At 41.9% G+C, this 16846-nt stretch overlaps 1 protein-coding gene across 1 annotated transcript in view; it reads right to left on the bottom strand.

The window, feature by feature from the left end:
* The window catches only part of UHRF1BP1L (UHRF1 binding protein 1 like), a 2202923-nt gene that overhangs the window by 1004095 nt on the left and 1181982 nt on the right, over nucleotides 1–16846 (bottom strand). Inside the window, exon 9 of the mRNA XM_044087916.1 lies at nucleotides 16497–16580. Coding sequence (XP_043943851.1) covers nucleotides 16497–16580 — 84 coding nt within the window. The remainder of the gene's footprint in view (nucleotides 1–16496; nucleotides 16581–16846) is intronic.

Here is a 16846-nt window from a genome sequence, read left to right on the forward strand (position 1 = left end):
CTAAGGAGTCTATACAAAATCAAGAACAGAAATAAAGCTACTAGACTTTCTTGGTAATTCAGGTCTTTTAAGCCCATGATCTTTTCAGTTACAAATTTCTGGCGCCTTTCCAGTTGTTTGATATGCTTAGCAAGGTAAGTCCCATAGGAAGGTGCTATACTCAATGATGGGTCTTAGTGCAGAGAATAAGGAGGTGAGGACTTCTTTTGATCTGGAAGAAATACCTTCTGCTATGAGCTATGCAATTGTAAAAGGTTTTCCTAACCACTGTTGCAATGTGAGGGCAACACATGAGAGAACTATCCACCCAAGTATCTCGCTACCTTTTCATTTTGAAGTGATGTATTATGTATGCTATCAGCTGGAACAAGGAACAGACCTGTTATCTGTACTTCATTTTGAGGGAAAATTCGTCATTTTGCTTCAGAAAAAAATTCCTTGACCAATGTAAAAAAGACTTAAATGCCAAAAATGTAAGCAAACTAATGTCAACCTACACTGTTTCATCAACATTGTGTTAATTACTTAATTTATGTTAATTAATTGTTAATGCTCTAGATTATAGTTATTGTTGATGTGACACCTGACCCCATGTACAAAAGAGAGAAAAACAAAGGGGTTGATACCGATTTTTTGTGTAAAACAACAAATTTTAGCCATGGTGTAAATTGCCTGGATGATGTTAACATTACCTGTTTGTTCCAGATTTTGAGAGGTACAGCTCCACATTTGAGAGACTAAAGCCTAAGCACTAGAAGTGCAATTTCACGTCAACACTGTAAAACATAACAAAGCTAATCTCTATTAAAATTTGTATATTTAAAAATTAGCCACAGCCACTACTAAAGTTCATGACTTATTAGTGACCCATGGGCCAAATTTGAAAAAAAAAGTTCAATAATGTTTCATTACATGGGCATGTTTATCAAAGAGCACTAAATATTAACAGAAAATAATATAGAAAATGAACTTCTACCATTTTTTCTGTATCAGATGCATTGCATGTACTACCAGGTTTTTAATTTTGTTCACTTTTATGATGGAATACAATTAGTTCTTAAGGCACATCCAGATGTGTACATTTCTAGAGAATGTATCCTTGCATTCATAAAGGAATAATCATGTTTGAATATCAAGCCACTTCCTCAGAGTAGTGCATGTATATCACTTTCTTTTAACAGCACTCTTGCTTAAACCTTGTTCTAAATGTCAGAATGGCCATTACTTTACTCTATTTTTTCAGAAAAGCATGAAAAATAAATTAAACTATATTCCTTGAATGGTAATTGTCTCCCATTTTTCTCTGCAAAACCATAACTGCATTCTTAAAAAGTTATTGGTGATGGCTATTTAAAACAATCAGGTGTAACTCACGTTCACATTTCTAAAAACAACCTACAAAAATGACTTATGACAGTATACTATACATAATCATCGTTACTTACTGGTAGTTCCTTTATTGCCTAGGTAAATCCAAAGAATGAAGAATTCTCTCCCATTTACTTTACAGATCAAGAGAAAACATTTGCAAATGTGTAGACTGGTTTTGAGTTACTTCTGGGACCACCCTAGGCATAAAGAAAGGATTTGTATGCAGTGTGATGCCACCCTTGCGAAATATCAAGGAAGGCTCATTGCACATCAGTGCCTGTAACTCTGAAATCCTTCTTGATGAAGTTACAACTAGCAAAAGAACCATTTCCCAGGTAAGAAATTTGAATGGTGCTGCATTAGTTCAAAGGGAGCGTGGGTCATTTCTTCCATTAAAAATTTAATTGGAAGTAATGAAGCTAAGGGGGATCCACAAGCATGTAAGCTGAAGTGACTGATAAATGTACCTTTACTTAGGCATAAGCCAGCCCTAACATGTATGTAGTTCTGACAGGTACTGCAGATTCAAAGACACTGCCCCCTGAGCTAGCATCATGATTCCTCTTTTGATACCATAAGGAAACATCTCTTTTTATTTCGCTAGGCAGGATTTCTTTGTAGCAGGTTTCCTACCTTCATGCATAATGATAAACACAACCTTTGAAAACAAAGTGCCTAAATGGAAGACTCGTATCATCCATGCTGCCAGCATGAACATCTACAGGTTTGGCCATACCAAGGGGCCTATGAAATCTGACAAGTTATTTACATGCTAAGGCACAATGAATGGTTTCTCCTTTGCCATTTCTACTAGGAAGAAGAATCAACACTGCCTAAGCCAACTGTGTGGTATTAGGAGTAAGTCTGGCTTTTTCATTCACCTTTTGGATTGGACATGCGAGTAGGGAGATCAGAGACTAAGCAGACTGAAACACACCTGTCTAAATGAAAGAGAAGCTTCCACTGCCCAAGCTTCCTTGTGTGGGGTTCTGTTGTATTTGGGAAAATAATTTCCTTAGTTCATCTAACTGTTGATTGGTGGAGTGAAGAGGTCTGTTTCTGGTGCACTCCATTTGTGGACCAGTTTTAGAAATACACCTCTATCCAGCATCCATTTATGGGGATCCTCTTCTGTTCAACTGGCCCACCAGGGAGTTATTCAGAGACTATGTAGGATTTCTTGGATGCCTTTAGCCATATGCCCAATTACAAGTCTATCTTCCAAAACTTGTACTAAAAGCTTGCAAAGAGGATTGGAGTGAGTTTCTACTTAGTTATGTACAACAAAGCCATTGAGAGCCCCAAAAGTCCAGATTATGACCATTATCTCTTTTATACAGCTTATGCTTCTTGCCCTGCTTGCTGTCTATGGGAATGAATAGGTATGATGGATGCAACACACTCCAAAATGTATAGGTATTCCTAATGATATGCTTACTCAAACGAGTAGCTAGAATCTTCACCTTGCAAGTACTATCAGACATTGCCCTGCTTTCTCCCTCAAGTAAGGAGTTCAACCTGATAACTTATCAAGTGTGCTTTAAAACTGACAACTATAGGAGCTCTGAAGGCTTAAGTTGCTGCCATATACATTTTCTTCCCAAACTGATACAATTCTACTCTCCCAGTCATTGGGAAGCATATTGGTGGCTGGAATTAATTCAAACCCATTCTCAGCATCGAGGACTACTACTACTGGATGTGTAAAGTACAGTTGTGTACACTTACCATAAATGTAGATGTTCGAATGTATTCACTGTTGCAGTCATTACATTTGGGGTAATCTGCTGGCAGGTTCCCCTCAGTCGGCCTGATTAACAAAGTCTTCGGTCCTGCGTCAGTTGCTGTCCCTTCTTCCATGACGTCAGGTCGTCAGGGCTATAAAACATGCAGCCGACGCTATTACATCAGTTTTTCTTGCCCCAGATGTCAGGTGCCCCCCAAAATGGGGAGAAAATAAAATTAAAAACACAAAAAATATACCTCCAATCCCAAAAGCAAATACACCAAAAGGGCTTTTAAGCATAGTGAAAGAAAGTAGAGGTATAGCCAGAGAATAATAGGGGGCTGGAGGGAGGGTAACCAGGACTGCAACAGTGAATACACTCGAACATCTACATTTATGGTAAGTGTACACAACTGTACTATGTTATTCATGTTTCACTGTTGCAGTCATTACATTTGGGTAGATTCCCAAAGCCATGATTGGGCGGAGGGAATTAAACAGCATTAGGACCAGCTATAAGGCCCTGCAGGACAGCAGTGGCAAAGCCAGCTCTGGATTTAGAGAAAAGTGGTAAATGGTAATGTTTGGTGAACGTATGAACTGAGCTCCAGGTAGCAGCTTCTAGAATGTCCCTGGTAGGAACACCTCTGAGAAAGGCTGCAGAAGTAGATGCAGCCCTGGTGTAATGGGATCTGATCCCCTGGGGGATAGTTTTTTCATGGTGCATATAGCAGAAATGAATACAATGGCTTATCCACTTGAAAATGGTTTGCTATGAAATAAGTCTTTCCCTCTGCCCCTGCAGCAAATGCCACCAGCAGTTGTTCAGATTTTCTTTGAGATTTTTGTCCTGTTTAAGTAAAATCTAAGTTGTCTGTGTACATCCAATGAATGTAGAATCCGCTCTCCCTTGTTCTGTGGATTGGGAAAGAAAGTTGGCAAATGAATGGTCTGATTAAGAGCCACACTGGATACCACTTTAGGCATGAAGGATGGATTGGTTCTGAGAGAAACACTGTCCGCATGAAAAATGATGAAAGGCTCCACTGCCATAAGAGCCTGTAATTTGGAAATCCTTCTAGCTGAAGTGACTGCTAAAACGAAAGCTGTTTTCCAGGAGAGAAATTTTAAGTCTGCAGTAGCAGCTGGCTCAAAAGGAGGGAGAGTAAGTTTTTCCAATACAAAGTTAAGGTCCCAGGCAGGAGTTGGAGCTCTCCTGGGTGGTCTTAAGTTTTTGGCCCCTCTGAGATACTGCTTTAGCAGAGGATGAGAGAAGAGGGGAGGCTCTGTGTTGTAATGAGCTGAAACGCCTGATGCATGGATTTTTATGGAAGAAAAGGACAGGCCCTTGTGAAGCATCTCAGTTAAGTATTGTAAAAATCTGAGGAATATTGGGCACTGCTGTGCTTATCCCTTGTGATTGATTCCAGGCACAAAATCTCTTCCATTTGTCAGCATAAGATTTTCTAGTACTAGGCCTTCTTGCCTCCAAAATGACATCCATCACAGGTTTGCTGAGGGATGCTAAGGGTGAATTTAGGTGAATAGCCACGCTGAAAGACTCAAAGTTTGGAGCTGAGTGTGCAGAATTTGGTTGTTCTGCTGAGACAGTAAGTAAGGTGTCTGAGGGGGTTCATGTCAAACCCGCGACATGTTGAAATATCGCAAGTCAGTAAACCGAAACAAAACCATCGACATTTCAAAACGTCGACAGTACAGCTATACGAAACTACAGCGCTAACATGGGTCCTGCACGGGGGAAGTAAAGGAGATGATATAATACTGTCCCCATACTACTTCCCCCTTGCAGGACCCATGTTAGCGCTGTAGTTTCGTATAGCTGTACTGTCGATGTTTTGAAATGTTGATGGTTTCGTTTCGGTTTACTGACTTTCGATATTTCAACATGTCGTGGGTTTGACATGAACCCGTCTGAGGCAGGTGCCACGGTGGAAGATGTGACACATTGCGCGTGAGAGGGTACCAGTGTTGGCGAGGCCAGTCTGGAGCAATCAAAATCATTTTTGGTTTGTCCTGCTTGACTTTTAGTAGAACTTTGGAGAGCAGTGGCAGAGGGGGAAAAGCATAGACTGATAGGTTTTTCCAGCTGAATGATCGAGCATCCAATTTCCAGGCTTTTTTGTGATGAATTCTTGTGCAGAATTTGTCCAACTGATAGTTCTGGGGTGAGGCAAAAAGATCTATGTCTGGATTCCCCCATTTGCGTATCAACATGTTGAAAATTTGTGGTTCCAGTTTCCATTCATGTTGGTCCATGAGTTTTCTGCTTAGTCTGCCAGAGTATTCAACTTTCCCTACAGGAATTGAGCTTGTAGCTGTATTTGATAGGTCAAGGCAGTGTTGCACAATGCCATGGCTAGTCTGCAAAGGGAGTAGGAGTGTGTACCCCCTTGCTTGTTTATGTACCACATAACCATGGTGTTATCTGTCTTTATCATTAATTGTCCTGGATGAAGGTAGTCCTTGAAGGTTGCCAGTGCATTATGTACAGCTAGCATCTCTTTTTGATTGATATGAAGGTGCATTTGATTTGGGCTCCATTTGCCCTGAATGCACTTCCCTGCCAGATGAGCCCCCCCAAGCATAGTCTGATGCTTCTGTAGTTAGGTTTGGGCGGCAGGGGGTGGAGTGAATGGCAGTCCCTTGTTTAGGTGGCAGGCCTCTGCCCACCACAGGAACTCTAGTTGCAGGCAAGGTATGATAGGAATCATTGTTTCCAGGCTGTGACAGTGCTGACTCGATAAACTTTTTAAGTACCACTGAAGTTTCCTCATATGCAGTCTTGCATATGGAATTAGTAGAATGCAGGAGGCCATGAACCCCAAGGCTTGCAGAATTTGTCTTGCAGATAGCAGGGTTTTTGTGGCCAACTGTTTGAAGTAAGTTACCAAATGAATTAGCTTTTCTGGTGTAAGGTAAGCCATCTGGGCAGTTGTGTTCAAGCTTGCACCCAGGAATGCAATTTTTTGAGAGGGTACCAGTTGTGATTTCTTTTCGTTTATAGTGTACCCTAGACAAGTTAGAACCCTTTTCACAAACGCCAATTGTTTTAGAAGAATGTTACTGTTTTCTGCCTGAATTAGACAATCGTCCAGATATGGATATATTTGAATATTTCTTTGTCTGCAAAATGCAATTACTGGAGCCAGGCACTTTAAGAGCCTGGGTGCAGCAGATAAGCCAAAGGGGAGTGCAGAGAACTGGTAATGCAAGCAGCCTGCTTTGAAGCAGAGGTATCTTCTGCAAGATTCCCTGATTGGGACATGCAGGTAAGCCTCTTTTAAATCTAGAGTTGCCAACTAGGCATCTTTGCCTAGTATAGGAAGTAACTGTTGAAGAGTCAGCATCTTGAATTTTGGAATGTCCAGAAATGTGTTTAGAGTAGATAAGTCCAGAATTGGACGCCATGATTTGTTTTTTTCTGGGTATCAGGAAATGTCTTGAATAGAAACCTTGTCCCTTTTTCCTCTTCTGGTACCAGTTGAGTAGCCTGCATGTTCATGAGGGACAGTACTTGTTTCTGGGCCTCTGCCCACTGATTTTGGGGGCAGGTCTGGCCATCCATTTGGGATTGGCAAGGTGTGGAAATGAAATCTGTATCCCTGGGATACTATATTTAAAACCCATTTGTACCGGGTTATAAGTTGCCTGTTTTCTTGCGTGAGGTGCCAGTTTTCCCCCAAAAGGGGCGGCCAAAAGGTAAGTGCTTGGTAAGTGCAAAGGGAAGTCATTGAGACGGCTTACCATAGGGAGGTGTCTTGTTGTTTCTAGATTTGGAGGAGGCGGAACCCCATTGTTTTGTCCTAAATGTCCCCTGTGACTGAAACCTGGAGCCTTTGGAATGTCTGGGTTTGACTCGATTGGCTCTCGAAGGAACTGGAAAGGACCAGTTCTTAGTAGGCCAGTGCCTACTAAATCTTGGAGGTTGCACTTGTAAGAAATCTTTCACAGTTTGCATAGATTTAGCTTTATCTTCCATCTTTTTTAAAACTTCTTCAGCCTTATTTCTAAAGAGACAGCCCTGTTGTAAAGGAGCATCCAACAATTTTGCTTTAACATGATCAGGCAAAGTCTGCTCTTTGAGCCAAGCATGCCTTCTTAGCACAGACCCAGTTACAGCAGCCCTGCAAGAGGCCTCCAAAGAATCAAAACCACATTGCAAAGTATGTTTTCCAACTTGTTCAGCTGAATGCAATAAATCCTGTAAATCTTTATTTTCCACACAGTCAGAAATTAACATTTTCTGTTTAAGCAGTCCCATGATATGCTGCTGATATTTAAGCATATAAAATTGACAGTTTAAGGCCCCGATTGCTAAGGTTGCAGAAGTGTAAACCTTCTTACCCCATCTATCCAGAGCCCTGGAATCTCTATCAGAAGGGGTAGGATTTTTAGCAGTGGAGGTCTTGAGAAATCGTTTCAAGATCTGCAATAGTATTTTTGTAAAGGAATTTGTGGGAGTCAGGAACCCTGTAGTATCTGTCTGGCTTACAAGGAGCCAGAGGCAGAGAATCAGGAGCCATACTAGATTCTGAAAAAACATCAACAATGTCTAGAACAGGAGGTATAGCCAAAGGCCTATGCTGAGGAAGAAGAAGAAAATCCCCAAGTCTCCATCTTGACTTTCCCACTGGAAATGTTCCCTTAAAGTATGTAAAGTTTCCCCAAAAGAAAAATCCTCAGGGGGAGAAGCAGAAGGAATGGAATCTTCTGCATCAGAGTCCTCATAAGTTTGTATAGACAAATCCTGTTCATTAGAAGAGTCAGGGAAAATAGAATCCTGTTCAGAAGATTCATAATCAATGTCCTGCCTAGGCCTCTTGAAGGGGGTGGTGGCTACCCCTGATCAGAGTAACTAAATATGCAGCCATTTTGATCATCTGTTTTTTAGGCATAGGGGCCTGCACATGTGGCCCAAGCATTGTTTTTTTAGTCATAGATTTTGATTTTGGCCTTAGTTTTGAAGATGGCATCGGTCTAATATACAAATCTGTAGGCCTGAAAACACCCTCAGAAGCCGGTGCCTGCACAGCGGCTCCAGACCCATCTAAGGTAGAGACATCCGCGGGTTCCATAATTGAAGCATCACACGGCATACCGGACTCTGAATGGGTCTCAGTAGAGGCCTGCAAATCAGAAGTATCAGGGGCTGCGAAAGCGCCTCACTGCGTACCGGCAAACTGACGACTGGCTTAGGAGAAGTGTCGTCGTCAGTTTTGGACTTCAATGGCCTGTCTCTGTCTTTTTCTTTGCGTTTTTTAGAAGTAGCCTGATTGCTAATCGACGACATTTCTTGATAATTAAGTCATGAGCCAAAATATTTAGAAGCAAAAATATACCAACATTAAATAGTGCATTGATTAAATTTTGCACAAAACTGACAGCAAGGCATGTTGTGGTCAGGGCCTAGGCAAGGAATACAGTACAAATGAAAATCCTTATGAGGTATTTGCTTCCCACACGTAATGCAATTATTAACTTTTACTGACATCGGTAAGGAGCAAGAAAAAGTTTCCCCAATGGGGTACTTAGCTTTTTAGTTGAAGACTTCGGTTCTGAAACTCGAAAACGAAAGTTCAGGAGTCGGCTGACTGGCACTTGCGAACTGCTTCTGCTTCGGGCACCGCGCGGCAAGAAAGACTGATGTAATGGCATTGGCTGCATGTTTTATACCCCTGACGTCATGGAAGAAGGGACAGCAACCAACACAGGACGCAAGACTTTGTTAATCAGGCCGACTAAGTTCAACCTGCCAGCAGATTACCCCAAATGTAATGACTGCAACAATGAAACACGAAGAACATCTAGGGATTCTTACAAAGGCACAAAGAAATCCTGGACCCTATAAAACCGATCTGGTCATCTAGGTAGAAGGAGCAGAGAATCAAGTTTTAGGGAAGCTGCTAGAAAGGCATCCTGCAAAAGCCTCTAAGACTGAAGGAATGGCCAAATGTTTAGGAATGTCCAAAATCAAAAAATCTCCATATCTTTTTGGGGCATTTAAGACCATCTTGGCTTATCATTTAAATTGATCCTTCAACCTAGACAAAGTATCACACTAAAGAAGATGCCCTCTGGGGGTGATGCAAATGACAAGGTGCCCTCGTTGTCAGTTTCATAGACTAGAGGAGAATCTGGGAAGTACAGCAAAATCTTTCTTTTCTGAATTTCAGGGCCCAAATCTCCACTAAGGGAGGGATTCACTTGTTCTCTTCTGAAGTAGGCTCCCCAACATCACTGACTAGTGAGATCTGTGCCAAAAGGCTTTAAAAGTCTTTGAAGTGCTGAGCTGAGCCAGCATGTACCAGTCATGGAAGGGAGTCTGATTGGGGGAGTGTTAATAATTACTGGAAGTCTCACAAGAGCAAGGGGCTGATAAGAGGGCATCCAAGGCCTGAACATTTTTGTCCTGGATTTAGAGGAAGTGGCCTCCACCTTATGATTACCGGCATCCTCAGTCATAAGAACCAGAGTATTCTGCTCCCTCGCCTTGTTATCACAAGATAAACATTAGACTCAGTCACTTGGAGTAAGGTGGTTAGACAAATCACAGAAGCAAATTTGTTTATCAGGAGGACATGCTGGGTTCTGACAGCATGAAAGCCTCTACAGAGACATCAGAGGCATTGGGTATTACATTCACCAAAGCAGGAGAATGCAAAAGCTTCCCATTATAGGTAGGTACTAGGCTATCGGCCCAAGGGCCTACGTAAGCCTAGCCAACAAGATTTTCTGGCTTACGCCACCCAAGAAAGTTATTTTCCTGTTCCACTGTTGAGCAGACACAGAAGTGATCCCCGGGGTGTATTTCCTATTTCCCATCCACTCATCAAGATTTTTCTTGAAGACTGCTAATGAAGAACTTTGTTTGACATAAATGCGTAGCCTGTTCCAGAGTATGGGAAGCCTCTGGGACAGGAATCTATCCCTCCAACATGTCCTGTTTATTGTGGTGACAAGGTTTAGGTCCCTAGAGCGTGTAGCTCGGAGGGATTGGGATTTCTTTAGGTGTAGCATGTCCAGTCGCTCTGGGTTTGACGTAGCTTTATATGTTAGGCAGAGATCACCTCGGATCAGAACTGACTCCCTTTCATTTAAGGAAAGCTTGGGGGCTAAACAGACAACCTTTGTTTCCCACTGCTCCTTATCTCATTGGCAATTCTTCATGTATTTCTGTTCCTTAAGTCTGATGTCCAAAGAGCATGACTGTTGAATGTCAAAAGATGTGGAGGCCTGCTGAGATAGAACCTCCACAAAGATGTCCCCCTCACCAGGCTCAACAAGGAGAAGGTCATGGTCAACTGTTTTTCAGGCACTAGAATCCACCACATCATGCACGCACTTAAGTCTCTCCACAACAGGTACAAGTATGACTCTGTCATTGCCCATGTTGGTGTGAATGACTTGAGACGTACCTCCCTGGACTATATGAAAAGTGACATGATTGAGCTCTCAGACTATGTACTCCAGGCTGGTGTGACCCTGGCCCTGAACAGCATTCTGCCTTCACCAGGAATGATGCCACAATACCAACAAAAAATGAATGACTTCAACAATTGGCTTAGTTTCTGGTGTCTTTCCAAGGGGATCCAGTATCTGTCAGCCTGAAATGACATGGCTGACAAGCCTTGATGTTTTGCAGGAGATAGCCTCCACCTGTCACCCCTGGGGTTCCGGATCTCAGCCAAGGCTCTTGCCTCCCCCATTGTGCCTTGTTTAGGCTATGTTCCAAAGGCAAATCTTTCAACATGAAAGATCTGTCAAAAAAGCAAAGTGAAGGTCATACTGCTCAATGCTAGGAGCTTTAATGTGAAAATGCACTCACTGGAGGTTCTTCTCACACTGGAAGATGCCGATGTCTGTGCAGTCACGGAAACTTGGTTCAGGGCTGTGGAGAGCACCCCTGCCTTACTAGGCTATACCTCATTCCACACTTTCTGATCCCAAAATGAGGTCGGAAAGACTAAAGGTGGTGGAGTCTCTATCTTCATTACAGACAGACACATCTCCCGTCTGGTTTACCAGCATGATGCACTGGAATTACTGCAGGTGCAACTGACAGATGATAAAACACCCATCCAAGTTATAGCCAGCTACAGACCCCCTCCATGTCTCAGGACACCCACTCCTCCTACCTGGACTTACTTGACTCCATCATGGTATCCCCTAACACCCTGAACCTTGGTGACTTCAATTACCCCACCATAGACTGGGTGAACTATTCCTGCACTAATGCACTCACCCAATGATTCCTTGACTTCAGCTCTAACGTACTAGACCAGCTGATCTCATCTCCCACATGGGGAGATAACATACTGGACTTGGTTCTCATCAAAATGGGTGACCACTGCACCATTCCCATACTATGTTCTTCCCTGGTAAGATCAGATCATCAATCTGTCTCATTCAAAGTTTCTATCCCACCCAACCACTCTCCAGTCATAACCAGGCTAAAAAACTTCCCAAAAGCTGACAACACCCTCCTAAGGGAGGGTATCAGCAGCTTCACACCACCAACCCCCTCAGAAGATGAAGGCAACTATGCTGAACAGTATGTCAGTGCAGTATACAAGCACATGTACAACTGCATGGACTCAGCCATACCCAACAGAACTAAAACCTGCTCCTCAAACACAAACCTGTCTGCTGAACATCTTCTATCAACAGGCTTTACAACAAAAGGAAGAAACTGTTGTCCAAGGGTAAAAAGGAACAAATCCCAAATCAGAAAATCTCCCTCCACCATCTCAACAAGCAAATTAGATCACTAGTGAAAAACTCCAAAGACAATTATGAGTTGAAACTAGCCTCTGAAAAAAATCGAAACCACAAGTCCTTCTTCAGGTACGTTAGGAACTTCAATGGCAAAGCCCAAGTTTGTTCCGAATTAGTATTTAATGGTACCACTTACACTGATCCTGCTGACTAAGCCAACCTGCTGGCTGATAGGTTCAGTGCAAAGTTCACCCCCTTATTGCCCCCCAAAGGCCCAGTCAACATCTCCAATACTTCTCCCACATCTCCATAGATCAAGTGTTAAAGGCCCTATCTATGGCAAAGAACACAGCTTCCATGGGACCTGATAATATCCCAGTCTGCATTCTGCACCATCTCCAGGAAGAAATAGCTTCGCCACTGAGCACCCTATTCAACCACAGCCTAACTACAGGCTTCATTCCAGCAGAGTGGAGAACCGCCATTGTCATCCCCTTGCACAAAGGTAGTACCACTACTGACCCTGGAAACCATCACCCCATTAGCTTGACATGTCTGATCTGTAAAGCCATGGAGCTTATTATTATGGATCTCATAAACAAGGACATAGGCAATCTCCAAACACTCGATCCCATCCAATTTAGATTCGTCAGGGGCAGATTTTGCCTACTGAACCTAGTTGACTTCTTTGAGACTGCCACCAAGGCCCTGGATGAGGGAATGTCGGTACATACAGCTTACCTTGACCTGGCAAAGGCCTTTGACACAATCCCCCACTCAGGCATCATAGAAAGCAACACAACTTGATGTTAATCCCTATCTCAACAGATGGGTGGCCAACTGGATCACAAACAGGACCCACAAGGTCAAAACAGGCGCCACCACCTCCAACAACATATCTGTCACTTGTGGTGTTCCCCAGGAATCTGTCCTGGGACCCCTACTGTTTGGCATCTACTTTTCAGAGGTTCAGGCAAAGACAAATGTCCTGTGGCTGACCAAGTTTGCAGATGACTAAGTTGGGTGCTGTCATTGACTCCACAAATGATGTTAACATACTGCAAGAGGGTTTTCCCAGCTACAAATAACTGGTGCCAAAGTCATGGCCTTAAGTTGAACGCAAGAAAATGTATCATCATAACATTTGGCACGAACAAGATCCCTACTGATTACTACATCAACGGCAACTCCTAAGCACACAACCTGTGGTGAGAGACCTGGGTATTCAGGTTGACAATCTCACATTCGACCATCATGTGGCGGCAGTGATCAGAAAAGCCTTTCACTTGGTTCATCTCATAAGTAAAGGGATTGCATCCAGAAAAAAAGGAGGTTATTACCTCTCTGTACTCCTCCCTCATTAGACCCATAGTTAAGTATAACACCCCATTTGGTATGTACCTCTCCAAACACATGTACCAACTGGAAAGGCCACAGAAATACCTCACAAACAGAATCCATGGCCTCCAACACCTGTCCTATGTGGACAGGCTCAAATCACTATCACTTTACTCAGTATCATACAGACTGCTCAGAGGTGATCTGTGTCTTGCCTACAAGGCAATATAGGACCCTGCCCTACTAGAGATGCTCCATATCCACAAGTCTAACTCCTCGTGCATTACCCGCTCGATAGACCTAAATCTAATATGAGACATCAACAAAACCTGCTGGAGAAACAGGTTTGTCTCCCAGAGGCTGCCCCATCTCTGGAATAGACTTCCCATACATGTCAAACAGAGTACCTCGCTGACCCTCTTCAAGCACAACCTTGATGAGTGGATGGGAAACCACAAATTTGTCCCAGGGGTTCCACCTTTGTCCCTCACTGACAGGGGCAACAGGTACCGATTGAGGTTTTTTTTGGGGGGGGATAAACTCTTGGCTAGGCTTGTAAGGGCCCCAGGGCCATTAGCCTAATAACCTCCTATGATCCAGCCTTTTCCTAGACATGGAGTTCTGGAGTGCTAACAGTCTTTGGGTCTTCTTGCTGAAGCTGGCACAAATGAGTCCCAAACAGAACACACAGTGAGAATTAAATTTTCCTCTGTGGTGAATCTGCTGATCACAAGCTCTATAGTTAACTTTTCCCTAAGAAGACATGCCCATTAACATGCACCGCGTCTGATCCCAACCCACAGCAAGATATAAACTTCAAATCACAAATTTCTATATATTCAGAAAAGGGCTCTAAAGTGGGGTACTTATATCACAGCTCCGGATGAAGAGATCAATCTGCTGAACTGATTTTTTCTTAGCATTCAAACAGTTAGAACTTTACTACAGCAAAAAGAACTACAGATGGTACAGGTGGATGTCACTTTTACAAGGGGAATATGCTGCTGTCCCTGGGAAAAAGATGACTGCCATTCTAGGATGGAAGAGATTGCAGGGCTTTGGAAGTTGGGCCAGATGTCAGGCATTCTCTAGTACAAGTCCCAGTGTGGTTATGTCTACTGCAAAAATGATCCATAAGAAGAACATCAAATTTTATGACACTGGCAAAGTAACATAACATTACAGCTTGAACATTTTTTCTTCACATTACAAGTTCTTTTCATGCAGTATAACAAATATACAGAACAAATAAATGTGACCCAACCAATTTCGTAAAATAACTCAATTCTACAGCTTCTTTTTGCTAACCACTCAAAAGATGTTAGCCTGGTCTGTTATCCTGGCTGACAACACCACCACACAGCAAAACAGTAGCTTTATCATTCAGATTTTATGACAGGTGGATGAGACAAGATATACAAATCTTTACTGACACAAAACATTTTATAACTGCATCTAAGGCAATTTCACAGTCATTCTGCACCTTGAAAGGATTCATCATTTCCACCTGATAACCAACAACTGAAAAGAAAGCATACTATGTCCATCTTCATTTTCTCCTGCAAAATACCTGGATATTAATCTCTTATCTGAAGAAAGAAATGATCTCAGTCTGGCTTGAACTACTCAAAACTCTAAAACAGTAATTAACCAAGACATATGAAGATGGTTTAAGGTAGTATAAGCTCATAAATAAAACATTCCTTCATTTCACATAACACACAGTGAAGACCTACTTGTTAACTACAGACATTTTCTCCATTAATAACAAGAAACTGATATCAAGACAAAGAAGCACCCCCCCAGTACCATCTGCAACTCATTCAGCTTGTAATGTGGTACCTAATGAGTTAACAAAAGGACCCTAAAGTAATGCAACACCAATCAGATTAAGAAACTGTACTTGCCCTAAAAAAAACATCCACGTACAAGACTCTCTTCTTTCTTCATATATTTGAAGGCTTATAATATAATTTATGTCTGGGAAAATAATTGATAAAGCACTAAATTTGTCATGCTCTTACTTCAACAGAAAAAATAATGAAAACAAAGTCATAATTCTACCTAAATGTTCAATGAATAAATACAAACATTAGCTGTGTCACACACTGTGTGGAGTCTGCATGTCCTCCCCACGGTTGGGTGGGCGTTCGAAAGACATGCGTAAATGGGAGTGCCTTCGTTGAAGGTTGAACGTCGAGCTGGCACCTCGGCGTTCATGTAAATCTACTGCTAATCATTAAGCAGACCGAAGTTCCGCTGTGGCGACCCCTAACCAGGAAAAGCCAAAAGACAACACAAGTGAACAACATTAGCTGTGTCACACACAAATTAAACATAATATATTTAAATCAGCAAACCTAATAAACTAAGTAATAATCTGGGATAGCTTTACTAACTTGGCTAAGAAGCTCAGTGTTTCCAAAAAAAAAAAAATGCACAGTTTTGTTTTTCACTTTCTCTAGTAAAATATATACACTAGGAGGTCTCTATGTGAATCACAGTAAATATCAGTCATGTCCACCAGGGTCTGCATTCCTATGCAATGCTCCAGAGTCTGAAGTCCACAGCACGGGTGTAGCCAGAGAATATACTTTCATACTCATGTGCTCTTACTGCTGCAGTAAAAAAAACTGACCACCCCCAACACTTAACAAATGTCTGCATCACTTTCCCATATTTTTTCAATCTACAAAACTCTTACTGGAGACATTAATTTAGACAATTGCAGACACACTATGGCCTAAAAAAGCCATGGTTTCTTTCATTAATTTACAGGAAATTGCACTCAGTAGAGTACAAAGAATATGCCTAGCTATGATATGATTCTCAGAAAACAAATGTACTAGTAGAGTATAAAGAGGCTGCCTGGCTACACCCTTATCCCAATATATCAGAGGAAACATGCTTAGTGTATAGTTCTGATCAATCTGTAAAGACTGCAGAACGGCTAATACATCCTCTTTCTGTATTTCATGGTAAGTAGCACCACCACAGATCTATATCAGTTGGCTGCCAAGCATCAGTAACTCATCTTTTAGCAAATAATCTCATTGTCCAGGCAGCCTAAAGTAAGGGCACGGTAGTGTGCAAATACAATCTTTACTTTTGTTGCAAATCTTACTCAGATTCAATCAGCCTACCTTCTGCATGCTTCATATACACACTTATACATTCAGATAATACTCATTTAAAAATGCAGCAGGCATTTCTGCCAGGATTCAGTGTTTACAACAGCAGTTCCACAACTTCCCCAATGTTACCTATTAAAATCATAGGCTGACTATTAAAATAGTACAGTGTCATAAACAAAACTACAGCATACCTGCAATGTGTAATGGATAGTAGTCCACGGTAAGTTGGCTAAAAGACAACTGCATGGCTCCTCCAATAATGCGCTTATTAATTCCTTAAAAAAAATTAAAACTTCATGTAAATTGCATAGTATCTATTACATTAAAATGATCTCATGGCAATTAAAAACCAAGTCAATTAGATTAACTTAAATACAGTACTCTAAAACAGTATACAAAACACCTTCATATACATATATGCAATATGCCATCTATATACTTTGATTAATATTGATAGCTAGTCCACTGGCACAGCAGCAGGGCAACTCTGCACCACTGATAACTCATTTCTACATTCAGCACATTCATCTGGCCAGAGTTA

The sequence above is a fragment of the Protopterus annectens genome, chromosome 11.part0, assembly GCF_019279795.1.
Source record: "Protopterus annectens isolate FY-2018-M chromosome 11.part0, PAN1.0, whole genome shotgun sequence".
Classification (NCBI taxonomy): domain Eukaryota; kingdom Metazoa; phylum Chordata; order Ceratodontiformes; family Protopteridae; genus Protopterus; species Protopterus annectens.